The following is a 15,711-nucleotide window of genomic DNA, read 5'->3' as shown; positions in this document are numbered from 1 at the left end:
TTTTCTAGTTCCTACCATTTGCCTGCAAATTTCACGATTTCCTTGTTTTTAACACCACCAGTTTTAAAACTATTAAAATGTTCTTCAATTCCTGCTGTAATACCAAGTTGCTAGAAGAATGTCTACTGTACTGAGCAGACAATTCCAGTGCATTAACACAGCTCCAATCCTCTCAGTTCTACCAGTTCAGCATTTTTTTTTTTTTTTTAATATAGGGTCTCATTCATGTAGTTCAAGTTAGTCTCAAAGTCATTATGGGAACTGAGGACCTTGAACTTCCAGCCTCCAACTCCTTGGTGGTGGGAGGACAGGTGTGCCATTACACTAAAGTTTTCTGTAGTTCTGGGGATCAAACTCAGGGCCTTGAGTTGGCATGAAAGCAGTCTACCAACTGAGGTGCGTTCCCAGCCCTCTCTCAGCATTTGCATGGCTACAGGTGAGACAAGCCAGTCGCCTAACATCTGCCATGTTGTCTTACACCTGCACCTTCATTTCTGCTTCACAATGAATGTACATTCTCTGTATCACCCAGCATTAAAGGCTGTTGTTTCACCTTCAACACCCGTCAAATGTCACTTCTTCCAGGACTAATCTCATCTAAATACCAGTCTCCTCTACCTCCAAAGTCCCAGGAAATGGTGTGTCTATGGGCCTTACCACAAGTGACCTTGTACTTGAGTATAGCCACATTCTGGTTGGCTGTATGTTCTTTGAAAACTAACAGCCGTCTTTTTATTTCAGGTAGAAATCACAAGTTGGTGCATCATCAAACACCTTGTGTTCCTAAACTTGAAGATTATTTGTCAAAGCAGTTTCTGCTCTAATTGTGAACACAAAGTACTCAAAGTTTAAAGCATGCTTTTAATATACTGGCCTTTAGCCAGGCAATGTGAGTGCATAAGGTTATACAATTAAATCTAAGTTAATGGAATAGGGCCTGTTACCCAAGGAGGTACATTAGAGCACACACACAAATATACCCCAAACTCACTTCATTTTCCAGGGCAAGTCTTAAAATTTCATCAAGTGTCACAAATGTATCATTTCCTCTAACTGCATCTTTCTCCATAAATCCAAGATGAATATCGGTGGCAACCAGGATTTTAAATGTGTCTTCATCGTCTCTGTATAAAAAAGAAAACAAAATTCAAAGCAATTCATTAAGAGGATATTCAAGCAAATTGAGACCTAAACATAAAATAAAAAATAGCAACTGTAAAGCAAAATAATTTTTCTAGCCTCAGACTCGGCATGGAAGTTTACAGTACACAATAGCTCTTTAACCAAACCTTTCCAATCACAAATGCAATGCAGAGCAAATGCGAGTGACATTTGAAGTATTCCATGTCTGCTCTGAAACTTATAGCCTGCTATTACCAGTTTTACACTCTCAAGTCTGTTCCCCAACTCCCCTAATTCTGCTCCACAAACACTTAAAAGCCTTTGTTTGCTGTTATTTATCTAACTGTACACTTTTTCCAGGAAAGTCATTTAAAAGTCTTCCTCCAAGTGTAAGAGTAGACTTTATACTACATCCCCAGCTCTGAAAACATCTGCCTGTCTCTGCTCTTTACACAAACTTTCAACAATAAATTTGGCCAAATAACAAAACAGAATTGTTTAAATCTAAACAAAATTTGATAAAGGTAATTTCAGGTAAACCAGCAGCCTAACAGTTATTAACACTCAGTTAAAGTTAGCACTGGGTTTAGTGCTAACCACAGGGAAAGAGGCAGGTGTAGTCACTATCTCTGAAAAATAAAAAGGCCAGACATAGTGAAAGTGACTATTCATCACCCAACTAGAAGCAGATACAAGACTAAAGGGCATTTTTAAAAAGGTCAGGCTATTTTCACTAAACTATAATGAATTCAATTTTGTATATAAGTCCAAACTCAGAAACTTCAACAGTTGTATGCATGAAGTCCTAGCTGTTCCCGACTTCTCGGCTCACAGAGCTATACCCTTCCAGGGTATGTATGTTCACATACTCACTTAGACCTCAAAATTAACCAGAAAGGAGCATTATCATTATACTTATACAAATGAAAAACAACCCAACAAAGTTAACTGCTGACCTTCCTAAACCTACACAGCTGGTTTTGATCAAGAACTTGAAACCAGATTGGAAGACTCTATCCATGTTCAAGAATTTTTTCCCCACCTCAATTCCATTATTCCCATTTTTGTTCAAATTTAAGTAGCACAACTCACTCTAAAAGACTATTTATAGATTCAGTACTTTAAAACAATGCGTTAAGAGCATAAGCTTCCCTGTATGGCCATATCATAAATTACTGCAACGCACTCATCGATTGCGCCGCATTTGCTAATAAGTACACAATATGCACTTTTAAGCATGCCAGACACGTTTTTGGTGATACTTTTTCCACGATACAAGTTCTGTTGCTGTTTTTGTTGAAAAGTGTTGTTTCTCTTAAGGTCATCACAGTTAATAAAGCAGGCTTACGGTGGCTCTATGGGACTCATTTTTATGGTAGAGTTCCGCTGGGACCAGGTTCCTCTCCAAGTACCCTGGGGTTCTCTGTTCAGGTATGTCAGAAAAGTCACCCGATTCCAAATTCTAAAAATAAATATCAAAATACACATTATATAAAGCTTGCACATATTTCACCAATGTGAGTTAAGTTGCAGGATGGACTTCTTCGATAAGCACTGGCAACTTTGAAAAGTCTCGTTTTCATCTTCAACACTTACTATAATTGTTTCATGACCTAAGTAAGACCAGACAAAGTCACATCCTTATGTGAGGCCCTAATTGCACAATCATGACCACTCCTCAATTTTTCGAGATTGGTGTATGGGCAGAAAGGATCAAACGTAACTCTTCACATGCATACATTTAAGCTGCACCACGCAGAGCTTTGGAGCAGAGGCCACCCCATACATTTAACCCTAACAGAGCTTCTATGGGGCAGGCCACATTTAAAGATAGAATAACCAACATCGTGGTCCACGTGGAACACCTCTCGGATCCAGGATGACAGCTCAAGAGTGATCACTCCGAACGCAGCGCTACACTACCGACCACCCTCCCTCCACCCGCCGGACTCCGAGCCGGAACGCAGAGCCCGCAGCCCTCCCAGCCCACCCGGCCCTTCTTCCCCGACGGCCCCATGCACTCGGGGCTTCCGCCCGAGAACCACACTCTACAAGACCGGAATTAGGCTAAGTTACCCCAACCTGGACTCAGAGGTCACCAGCAAGACCACGGGCCATCTCCACCTCAGGAGAACACCAGAACAAGAACACCGCAAGCAGATAACCTGAATTAGGCGCGGGAGAGTGGCATCCGTACGTCTCGCGAGATCTATTGATGACCTCGGCGCCAGAGGCTTCCTCGGTTCTCATTGGCCAGAGGATGGCTCCGCCCTCTCACAGGAGCCAATCCTGGGCAGCAGAGGGGCGAACCCGGAAACGATGTTCTCGGCGAAGTTCTTTCTGTGAAAGGTGAGGCGTGTGTTCGGAGCGGCCGGGCGGGCAACTGTGGGCGAGAGGCCACGGCGTTGGTGGCGTGGTGGCTGCTTTTTCGCTTTGGCATTCGGAAGTCCTCACCTGCTAGACCGAAAGGCCTTTCTTCCCTGCTTCCCGTCACGATCGCCTCAGAATCCCCGGCTCACCGTATCTGCCTTGCCTTGGGTGCTGAGAGAACGAACCTTGAAGAGTGTGCAGTAAAAATAATTTGAAACTTTGAACTAGATCGGACCCCAGAAAGTCCTGACGTAATGCAACTTGTCTTAATCTGTCAGAACCTCAGCACAGTCCTCTGAAATGGCTCACTGAGATGAGAATTGAAAGAGTTCATTTCGCTCTCAAAATGGAGTGTTCTTTAAGTTGAGAAACACTGTACCTCCTTAATGGTATGCACCAAGTTTTATACCCTGAGTCAAGGAAATAATTTGGGTTTGATTTTTAAATTAAATATATCAAGACAATTTTATATGTAGCTTACACCTGGAACGATAAATATGAAGGAGTTTTCAGATGTGGGAAAGGGATTGAGATCTGTGCTGTGATATTTTGGTTTTTGACATCTGTTAAGCGTTTTAGTGATCCTGGCATATGGTAACTTTACAAAAGAGTTTGAGACGAAAGGAAAAATTGAAAACAGCAAGAATATAGCAGTTCTGGTAGCTCCATTTTAAAAGGTGACCATCTACCCAAGACCTAACAAACCGCCTCGTGGAATTTTTACATTTTACAGTGCAGTTATAGGCCCTAAGAAATTATTAATCCCGATTCTAGTGCTCTTTTAAGTAATGAAACTTAAGAGGACAGAGATTGTTAAACGTGTGACATTAAGTAGAACAAAACCATGTGTGTATAACTGACTTAAGTTTCTCTTAGAGGTCATTCAGAGCAAAATTAAATGATAGGTCTTAAATTTAATAATACAAATAGTTCTTAATGCAGGTCACATACAAATGTATGTGGGTCTAAGTTAAAGGTGGCCCTATCCTTAAAAGGTTAACTACAGAACGATATAAAGAAAAGCACCTGAAATAATAAACTTTAGAATCTAATTGGATCAATAGAGAATGGAAATATTAATATTTGAAAATAGCAATGAAAGACTGCTAAGTTTAACAAATGTACTTAAGAGATTGATGGTTTTCAAAGTAACTTCTCATTTTCTTTACGACTTAAATGCTGGGTAACTTTAAGCTGATGTCAGTGTATAAATTAATGTGGCAGTCTAGCAGAATATGTTTGCCCAAGGAAAGCTGATCTTATAGAACTGGGTGAGTTACCGCTCTCCTCTATACTCACTATCTGGACTTCAACAGTCTTAACTAAATTAATAGATTCGAATTAAGATAGTTATAACTATTTACTTAGTAGATAAGGATAGACTATTCTCAATCATAGAAATCTCTGAAGTCTGGTATTTAGTAAATTTAATGGGTACTTGATTACATAGAACGTATCTGGCATGTTTGTAAGGTTGGTATCCATGCTACTGATAATGCCTAGTTACTGCCTTGCTAACAATTGTTGTGTTTGTGTTTTCAGATTGGAAGGAATCAAACAATGCAGACATAATTCGTCTCTTGAAAGATTGTGCCCTAGTTCTTGAAATGCTTTTTATTTAGAATAGTAATAAAAATGGAAGAAAAAAAAGTAAGGGATGATGAAAATCCAGACCAAGAAAGCTCTTCGCAATTTTCTGAACAGTTTAATCAGCTGGAATTGTTGGAAACCCATGGACACCTGATTCCCACCGGTACTCAGAGTCTCTGGATAGGCTATTCTGATGAAGATGAGGAGCAAGAGGAAAAAAGCGAAGAGTGGTATCAATTGCAAGAAAAAAAAATGGAAAAAGATCCAAGCAAATTGCTTCTTTGGGCTGCTGAAAAAAACCGGGTAAAAGAAAAAAAAAAGAAACTATGTAGTTGGAAAATTGGTCTGGAGCCCAAAGACCTGTCCCTGAACCTTTGTTTATCTTTGGGTATATTACACCATATCTGACCCTTTAATTTCTTGTCTTTAAAAATGGCAGCTTAATATTTGTCTCATTTATGTAGGAGTGTCAAGTGAAACAGTGCATGTGAAATTACATAAACTGGCTTTAGATGTTGGGGGTAAATATTTTTAAAACCTAATTAAATTATTAATTTAATTAGAATCATTCTAGAGGTTATTGTCACTAAGCATAGGTAAGATGGAAATTAACTTACATACCAGCACCACCAAGTAGAATTATTTATTCCTCACAAAGTCCTTCAAGGTAAGGCAAATTTGCCCAGAGTCATCCAAAAACAGCACCCAAAATCGATTCTTCCTACTTGGCCGTTTGTACTTAATTTTTCTAAGTTCTCCCATGTCTTTGTTGATAAACTGAAAACTGAGTTTTGCACCTTATGTTAGCTTTCAGTCCCAGAGTACAATGTATTCTGTCGGGTCCAATGGATCATAGCCCAGATTTGATGCCCAGCAACATGACATGTGTCTAGGAGGAAAGGAGTTCTTGAGTTTCTAAGTTGTTTCAGCATCACTTCATTCTACTACTGAAACAAGTTTCACTTATTTTTTAGTTCATGTACCATGTATATTAATATAATCTGTTATAGGAAAGTTAGGCTGACTTCAGAGGTGAAATATAAAATTCAGATTAACCCTTTTGTGCATCTAGGGCTGAGGCATGGGGCAATAGGGGTTTATTAGAGTAGGAGAATGTGATAGTGTATATGATATTCAGAGAATCAGATTCTTGAGTTGTATGTGAGTGTAATGAGCTGTAACTTGTTTGTCATTAAAAATCTTAAAGTCTAAAGCCACTGACTGGGTGGTGTAATTATCTTTGTTCATTGTTTTTGTTCTGAGCTTCACGTCTTAAAGTTCTCTTTGTTTTCCCTTTAGCTTGCTACAGTGCAGAGGCTGCTTTCTGAGAAGGCCACTGAAGTGAACACTAGGGATGAAGATGAGTATACCCCTCTTCACCGAGCAGCCTACAGTGGACATTTAGATATTGTTCGTGAGCTGGTGGCTCAGGGAGCAGATGTGCATGCAGTGACTGTGGATGGATGGACACCACTGCACAGTGCTTGTAAGTGGAACAACACCAGGGTGGCCTCTTTCTTACTACAGCACGATGCAGACATCAATGCCCAAACAAAAGGCCTCTTGACCCCTCTGCACCTTGCTGCTGGCAACAAAGACAGCAGAGAAACCCTGGAGCTCCTCCTCATGAATCGATACATCAAACCAGGGCTGAAGAACAACTCGCAAGAGACTGCTTCCGATATCGCCAGGAGGACAAGCATCTACCACTACCTCTTTGAAATCGTGGAAGGCTGTACAAACTCTTCACCTCCGTCTTAATGACTCTAGTAATTTTCTTACACTTCAAAGTACCAGTGCCTCCCATTGTGAGATGTAAAATATTCCCATATACAGAAAACAGATGTCTCACTACAGAAATTGTGTCCGCATCACAGTTTTCTTCCAAGTGACCTGCCCATCCTTGATGTCAAAATGTATTTGAGAGGTATTTGGATGCATCTGTGGTGATTTTCTGCAGTTGGTGATTTTTATCAGAAGTAATTTTAACTGGACACGGGTAATACAGAAACTAAGGATATTTTTTGGTGCTGATCCAAGAGAAAAGTATTTTTAAATATCCCATACCGTGGGTCTTTGTTTAGTGTTTAGCATACTGACTTGTATTTTTATAAGCTAACTCCAAATTTTCATGTTCAACATACTGGTGCAGTTCAGCTGTCTTCTCGGCATCTCCAGTTGCTTTTATTCTAAACAAAAAACTGGCAAATTAGTGACTTAAATCTGAGTTTCAAAAAACATAGTGGAACATTTAGATGTTTTGTTTTTTAAGATGTAGACCATGCTGAGGAAAGCAGTTAGGGAGATGTTTAATCCTTAAATGTTTCACACTGCCTCCCCCACCACACATAATCCTGTGGACAGTCCTACCTCACCCTGGTCAACCCATGTGATCCTTATTGTTATGGTAAGTCGGTGTCTCCACTTAGACACACACAAAATTGTTCCTTGGTCCAGAAGATTAAAACTGCCCTCCAAAGGGTTCACCTGTCTCTCCCTGCTGAATTGGGCACTACTTCTCTAGATTCATGTGTTCACCACTACCCCCTCGGCCCTCATTTTCTACAAGCCATGACAAAGGAAAAGGGACATGGAATTCTAACAGTGAGGAATGATTGTCATACGGGACCAGAACACCAAGTGGTTCAGGCTTTCTTTAAAAAAAAAAAACAAAAACAAAACACCATAGTATGGATAGTGACACAGAGTGCAAATACAGAGTATAAGTTTTGACAATGCAGAAGGCAACTTGCATATAACTTCACCAGATCTATGGCACATTTGTTCAGACTGCATTAACTCTTACCCTCTTGGTGCCTGCTACATAGATTTTGATGGACTGCTTAGCCCCTCTATATTACCTAGGGGTCTTCTTAGCCTGAGAATTTGAATCCTAGGAAAAGGACACTGAGGACACTCATTCTCAACTTAGAATCACCTAGGAGCTATGCTTCTATTATTTCTGGAAGGGAGTTTCTAGAAAAGTTTTCACTGAAGAGAGGGTTCATATCTAGATGTGGGTGGCACCATCACATGGGCTCACGTCCCAGAGTAAATAAAAAGGAGAAAGCAAGCTAAGAATCAGTGTTTGTCTCTGCTTCCTCACTGGGTGCAATGTGATCAGCTACCTCACACTCACTGCTCCCTCCCCCACCACGATGACTGTCTATTAAGCTATAACTTACATTCTTCCTTAAGGTGATTTTGTTTTGATTTGTTTTGTTTAAGTGTTTGATCACAGCAAGAAAAAAGGAACACACTAAAACAGTTGTTCTTTTCAGTATTTTAAAATATCTACCTAATTTTTTGGGCCAGCCCATATATGGGCTCAGTTACCTTAGATTATACAATAATTGTTTAATCAAATGTATATGGAGCTAAAGAGATGAACAGCACCAACATGGAGACTCACCAGTTCCTGGCTTCCATAGGCATTGCACAGACATGTAGACAAAACACCCACATACATAAAATAATTATCTTTAAACATGCATATATGTGACAGTTTATATCAGAACAATATTGGATTATATCTTGAAAGCTAATCAACTGGATTGCATGGCAGCCTCAGAAATTAGGATAACTTCAAAAGTTCTGGGGCTTGAAGATGCCTCTGTTCCTAAGTATCTCTAATATGAGGGCTTTGGCAGGAAGTAGAAGGTAGCTTTTATTCTGTTTGAGAAAAATTATTTAAATGATGATAGAAATAATTGGTATAAGTGACAGAATGAGTGCACACATTTCAGTAGACGGCTAAGCAAGGCTGCATAGTTATCTGATAGTCAATGAGCCTTTGGCTCTATTCCTATTTGGAAATGGGCTGTGTCCCTGCCTTTTATGTTACCTTTCTGGGTAAGTTTGGGGCTAAAGAAGCCTCTAATTAAAATGTTTAATTTTGGCTTTTTAAGATAGGGTTTCATGTAACCCAAACTGGCTGTCTAGCCAAGGATGATGAACTGGTCCTATCTCTACACTTCCTTATTCCTAATAGGGAGCTAACCTGACTACTCTTAGGGCGAATGATGGGCATAGAGAAGTCCATTCTCCCTGTAGTCCATTCTGCCTTGTTTGCTTTCTTCAATTTTCTTTTAACATTTATGAGATTCCTGTCCACAAAAGGGTGTTACATTTCTAGTTTATTTAGGCTAAGTAGCTCAGTTTATAAGCAAAAAGCAAAGATCTTTTTTTAATCTTGGGAAAACTAGTCCAAAGAAGTTTTTAAGTCTTTCATAACTAAAGGCTTAATCTTTACATGCTTGAGGAATAAGTAACTTTTGCTTTTGTTCAGTGAAAGAATCCATAGGCCCACAATAAAACTAGTTGGTATTACCTTTATAAAGTCTGACACAATTCTCCAGAGAGCCTTCTGGCCCACAATCTGTCACAGTAATGTTATTTGTGGAGTCTTTATTCTAGAGACCTGAGAACATTATTTCTATTTGATTCTATCCCACTGCCATGATAAAGATAGGACCAAAAGAAGCCAAGAGGCTGCCTAAGACCTAGTCTTTTATCAAAATCAAATCTCAGATTGATTCTATTACACAAAGACACAGACATACACACACAAGGATGGATGATTGATAGACTGACGGGTAAACTACAGGTCATCTTGGCCTAGCTGAAGTGCCTCTAGGGACTTTGGAGCTGGTTCTTCTGTAACATGATTCTCCGACACACCCATGATGTCTTTTTCTCTGAGTAGGGCATGGCATAATCCTGTAGGATTCCTAGATACATATGAAAGACAGAGCCAGAACACTTTCTCTAAGTCAACTTGAGCTCTGTTGAATCCAGAAAACAGAAAGGATCCAGTGTAGACAATTAATGGTTTTAATTCCTGCAAACTTTCCTTAAAAATCTCAAATTTTTACTTTTGAGAACCTAAGTAGGGTATATAAGTCAATGCTATTTGCATAGAAACAATATAAGCCACCTAAGTTTTTGGTTTTTTTTGTTTTTTGTTTTTTTTTTCCCAAACAGCCACAATAAACCAACTTGAGTAACAATTTTTTAAGAAAATACTTATGTAAACTAATACATCTAAAATGCTCATTTTGGGGGCTAGAAAGATGGCTCAGAGATTAAGAGCACTGGCTGCTCTTCCAAAGATCCTGAGTTCAATTCCCAGCAACCACATCACCATCTGTAATGAGATCTGGTAACCTCTTCTGGTATGCAGGCATAGGTACAGGCAGAATATTGTATACATAATACATAAATCTTTTTAAAAAATGCTCACTTTAACATGAGATGCATATTAAAAAAAAAAAAACAAAACTGAGGGCTAGAGAGATGGCTTAGTTGATTAGGGGCTTGCCACCAAGCCTGGAAACCTAAGTGTGATTCCTGGGACAAATATGTTGGCAGGAGAAAATTGACTCCCACAAGCTGCCCTCTACCCTTCCACATGCACACAGCAGGTACACGAATGAATTAACTAATTAATTAATGTTATTTTAAATTTGAGGTATTTTGCTTTTCATAGTACATTCTCAAAATGTGGAGTGTTTTAGAGCACATCTGGGTTCACATTAACCACATTTCAAGTTCCCATCAGCCACACTTGAGTGCTGGCTACTTCATGGAACAGACAGGACTAGGTAGCTGACATACTCCCTAGGGCATGCTCTCAACCTGTGGGTCACGTCAGATATTCTACATAATAGATATTTGTATTACAGTTCAGAACAGTAGCAAAATTACAGTTATGAAGTAGCAACAAAATAATGTTTGAGGTCACCACAACATGAACTATTAAAGAGCTGCAGCAACAGAAAGGTTGAGAACCACTGCCCTAGAAGCTTTGCCGGCTGTGTAAATGGAGCATTAAACTGAGTTACACAAACCCGAGTTTAAGTCCTGATTGCCATTTATGTGTGAAACCAGACAAATAAGTACAGGTCTTTACCTATAAAAGTGTGGTATCTCCCCTTTTGAAATGTTGCAAGAAATACATACAATATACTTATTCATCATCTATTAGTTGCTTTCTCCAGTTCTTCAGAAAAATATGCCATTCCCACCCTAGGCATTTGCATCCTTGAAGACTGAACCAGCTCTCCCTCTCTCGTGCTGCAGTCAGTTTTTTGTTTTGTTTTGTTTTTTCTCACACACATTTCCAGTAAAATTAGCAGCATAGAGCGTCTCCCAAACCATTCAAGCAACTGGACTTGAAAAAAAATGCCTATCCAAGTGTGAAAGGCTCCAGCCATATATCAAAGGTTTCTTCAACAGAAAAATTAAAGAATAATAAAAATTAAGCAAAATAAGAAAAACTAAGGAATAAGCAAAGTTTAAAAAAAAAAAAAAAGGAAATGAGTACAAGGTCTGGAGATAATGAGATTCTGAGAGAAAACGCACCTCTGGGGAAATGCCAGGTCTTGAATGGGTTATGGTTCATGCTGTGTGCATCTTCCTGAAGCTCCCAGAATTAGTTACCTCATTTTCTTCTATTCTTCAAGATAAATTCTTGTTAATACTGAGCAAATGAAAAAAAAATCTACAAAAGAATTCATTTCTGGCTCATCATATTTTCCATTCAAAACTCAGGTTCATTTAGTAGTTCTCATTGTGGATCTAATAACATCCTTCAGTGGATCTCACTGCAACAAGATTTGTAGGCTCCAAAATTGGCTTAATAAAAGAAATAGCTCTCACAGTGCAAAAGCAAGCTGCTATATCGTTTGTTTTGCTTTTCTATCTTTGTAAGTACAATGTGCTCAGCATTTCATCCCTCTGAGGTAGATGTACTGTAGCTGAGGCTGGAAACGCTAAGAGAATTATGTTGAATTCTGGAAGGTCATCTCAAAAGAGATGCCATGAACTCCATTTTTACACACAGCCACCCTTGCATGGGAGACTTTTATTAAAAGAAATGGTGAGATAGTTCAGAGGGTAGAGTGTATCCTGTGCGTGCAAAAAGAGCTGAGTTTGGATCCCCAACACCTGCATAACAAGCCAGGAAAGGTGACATGGTATACACACCTGTAACCCCAATTAGTAAGGCAGAGACAACAGGATCACTGGAGCTCACTGCAGCCAGTCTAGCATAAAAGGCTATTTCCAGGTTAAGTGGGAGACTGCCTCAAAAAAAATGAGGTAGAACATGACAGAAAAATATACAAACTTCACGGACAAGATCCCATGCACACACACAGAAATTAAAACTTAAAAAAAATGAGACATTTCTTTCCTAAGTTGCTTTTTGTCAGGACATTTTGTCATAGCAACAGAAATGAAATTAGGACAACCATCACATATTTTAAAACTTGGATAATCATTGACTCTATTTTAGATTTCTTATATTCCATTGATGACTCATTTAAATACATTCAAATACTGAGCTAAAACACAGTATTAGAATAAAAAAGATCTGCCCAATACTAGGTGTTGTTTGGATGAAAACATTCCTACTCCTAATTTTGGCCTCTAGAAAATTCATCCCTTAGGTCAAATGAGTTTATTTTTAGAAAATTCTGATTTCTCTGATTCAATGGAGATTATAGACACATCCTGATTTTCAATAGTTTGCACCATTAGAAACTTCAATTTTAGCGTATTACTGAATAAAGTTGCAATGAATTTTACACAGGCTTCTCCTTTCAAAAAAAAGAAAAAAAAGCAGAATATTAGCCAACAATGACTGTGTATTGCTAGTTAGTCTACCAGCACACAAAACAGAACCCATTTACGTCCATATCCTACCTTGTGGTAGGCTGAGGACATAGAAAATTCTGGGAGACGCTGCACTTGTTTTTAAAGGTCTACTAGATATATTTTTAAGACTTATTTTCACTTTTAATTGCATGTGTGTGTGTGTGAGGGAGAGTGGTGTGCATGTGAGCGGATGTACCCAGAGAGGCTAGAAGAATGTGTCAGCTCCCCCAGAGGTGAGGGCAGTTGTGACCTGCTGAGCGATGTGGGTGCTGGAGACAGAACTTGGTCCTCTGCAAAAGCGGTATGCATTCTTAATGCCTGAGCCATCTCTCCCAGCCACTACTTTTAAATGTGATGACTTACATCTAGATTTTTAGTATGTGTACCGCATATTCACATGTGAAATATGCATTTTATTTAGGCCAAAACTGTGTTCATTTGATCTCTCCTTCCGTATAAAATTCCATGCTATTTTTCTTCTATGTAATTTTTTTCTTTTGTTGTTGTTGTTGTAGGAAAACATTTATAAGTCTTGCTCTCTTAAAATTGTAAATGCAGAGGACAGTGAACCCACAGGCACTATGCCACCCAGCGAACACCTAGAACTTAGACATTTTCATAAATGAGATGCTATGCCCACTGAACACTTCTTCCCATTTCCCATGTGGTTGCTGGGAATTGAACTCAGGACTTCTGGAAGAACACGCAGTGCTCTTAACCTCTGAGCCACCTCTCCAGCCTGCAGAATGTTATTTTTACAAAGCAAGCATATTGCAATTACATTGATTTAGTTGTTTTGTGAAACAGATTCTCCCTATAGCCCAGGCTGACTTGACTTCATCGTCGCTTGCTTGAGCCTACAGAGTGATGGAGTTACAGGTTATGAACAGACCATCACACAAGTTTCAGTGAGGATGATTTTTGAAGGTAGATATCCAAGAATAACTAATTTTATCTTACTATTTATTTTTTCTATAGTATGTAGGGACACCCAATGAACTCTTGCCCAAATTTTAGGAAGTATATTTTATGGACAATCCTTTAGAATATTGCAAGCTATCAAAAATTGTATTTTACCCATTCACTGGTTTGAAATCCCAAGCAAACAATCCAAGCCCCTGTAAGGAGCAGCATCCCATTAACTGACAGACGAAGAAATGAAGCCAGCTGTGCCTAAATTTAATCCACTTGGAAATATTCAGTGAGTTTTGAATGATGTCTACTTACAATAGAAGAAGAATTGGTTGGCATGGAAAATAACTTAGGACTGTAGGAACTGAGATGCTGACGAGAGTACAGAATCTACTTCTCTGAAGAAATACAAGAGCACAAAATACCCTGTTACTTACTCATTATTCAAAACCTAAACAAATAGGTAAGATTTCTTGAAACCTGTGCTAAATCTAAAGAATTAAGCATACAATGTTATATATATATCCACCTAGATTGTCACTAAAATACTATTAAATCATGAGATTTGATAATATAATAGCTTTTTGTTTCTTTTGCTAGAAACTTCATATTTTCATACTAAATACATGTATGTGTGCATTTGTGTGCGTTTGTGTGTGTGTGTGTGTGTGTGTGTTTCTGCGTGTATCTGTGAATATTATTTGATTAGGTCTTTGGTTTTGTCTCCACCTGGTGGCATTCTGGTCTTTTTCATTTAGTTATGAAGAGAATAAAAAAACTATCCTGTTTTTATTGTTCATTTTTTAGTTTTTCTAGAATAAAAAAAGTATCTAAAATAATATATCTTATACATTTTACCAATAATTTATACATGAAAGAATTTGAAGTGGCATGCCCATACGGTTGAATAGAAGTTTAAAAGGGCAAAGCCATAGAAGAGAGGTAAAATAAACTACCTAAATTAATACAGTTACTGCAACTAAAAATTAAATAACCTCTAGGTTTTTGATGTTGGAGAAAAGAGGAAACGAAAACTGGATTATTGGATCAAATAAACCACATTGTTTTATTATTAAAATTTCAGACAAACTTGTTTTTCTAACTAATATATACTTAATTGTTAACCTGTAGAGATATACCATACAGACAATAAAATTTAAAAACCTTAATGAACTATACAAAATGAACAAACTGTGCAGCTACCCTCAGATCAAAGTGCAAAATATAGTTGGGGGTCCCTAAAGCCTGCTTTGCACACCCTCAGTATTTCTTTAATCATAAACACTACTCTTTCATCATCACTAATTAATTTCTGCTGCATCAGAATAATTTACTACGTACATCATCACATCTATGGAATTCTCTCACATTGATACATAAAGGAGTTTACTCTTTTTTTATTGTGGTAGTCTGAGAACACAATAATGAATAGATACACCTTTTTATTTTTCTTTTCATGAGCCTTCGGGACTCTGGTGAGTGGTGTTTCTGGGATCATTCTAAGGCATGTTTTGATGCACCTGTTCCACAGTTCAGAGTGTGTCTCAGGTTTGGACTGTGAAGTACTTACATTCCTCTTTAGTAAAGGCAAAAACAAACACCATCAGCTCTTCAAATTGGTCACATTTACACTTTTATTTTTGACAAGTTCTCACTATGTTGCCCCAGATGGACATAAACGATCCTCCTACCTACACCTCCATGGTCAGCTCATGTGATACTCAACAGTAGTGAATGAGAGCCGAGTTGTTAATGCGCCCTCCAAACCTTGCTACCTACTGATGCTGTGACTGTTTGCTGTAGCAAGCACTCTGATGTGCAGGAAGTAACAGCTCTTTGAAGATTCCTTTGGTTGGCCTGAAGAGTAATGGTTTGGGACAATGTCTCATGTGTTCGGCAGCTATTCAGATTGTCTTTTTTGTCATGTGTCCATTTGTCTATTTTTCTCCATGTTCTTACTGCACTATTCATACTGATCAGTGAGACTACTTCTTTTTCTCCTCCTCCTCCTCCTCCTCCTCCTCCTCCTCCTCCTCCTCCTCCTCCTCCTCCTCCTCC

The 15,711-nt window shown here is 38.6% G+C and overlaps 2 protein-coding genes across 5 annotated transcripts in view; one reads left to right on the top strand and one right to left on the bottom strand.

The window, feature by feature from the left end:
• Mre11 (MRE11 homolog, double strand break repair nuclease) overlaps positions 1-3,301 on the bottom strand; it is a 54,093-nt gene extending 50,792 nt beyond the window's left edge. For 2 of the 3 annotated variants that reach the window (XM_055615644.1, XM_055615646.1), the window contains exons 1-3: positions 3,205-3,301; positions 2,471-2,584; positions 992-1,124 (exon numbers count right to left, since the gene is read on the bottom strand). In XM_055615644.1, the coding sequence (XP_055471619.1) occupies positions 992-1,124; positions 2,471-2,490 (153 nt within the window). In that variant the 5' untranslated portion in view covers positions 2,491-2,584; positions 3,205-3,301. Of the gene's footprint in view, positions 1-991; positions 1,125-2,470; positions 2,585-3,198 lie in introns of all 3 variants that reach the window. The other variant, XM_055615645.1, reaches the window with a different exon arrangement.
• Positions 3,302-3,428: 127 nt separating this feature from the next.
• Positions 3,429-7,012, top strand: Ankrd49 (ankyrin repeat domain 49). Of its 2 annotated transcripts, none has more exons than XM_055615400.1 (3): positions 3,429-3,471; positions 5,035-5,385; positions 6,382-7,012. In XM_055615400.1, exons 2-3 carry the CDS (start codon positions 5,128-5,130, stop codon positions 6,841-6,843), a joined length of 720 nt encoding a protein of 239 aa, XP_055471375.1. In that variant the 5' UTR covers positions 3,429-3,471; positions 5,035-5,127; the 3' UTR covers positions 6,844-7,012. The 2 variants fall into 2 exon arrangements, with proteins under 2 accessions (XP_055471375.1, XP_055471374.1); XM_055615399.1 differs by having other exon boundaries at positions 3,458-3,881.
• Positions 7,013-15,711: the final 8,699 nt, after the last annotated feature.

This window comes from Psammomys obesus, unplaced genomic scaffold, assembly GCF_907164565.1.
Source record: "Psammomys obesus unplaced genomic scaffold, mPsaObe1.curated_primary_1811, whole genome shotgun sequence".
NCBI lineage: Eukaryota > Metazoa > Chordata > Mammalia > Rodentia > Muridae > Psammomys > Psammomys obesus.
Note: the sequence above shows the minus strand (reverse complement) of the source record. Positions and strands in the feature narration are given on the sequence as shown.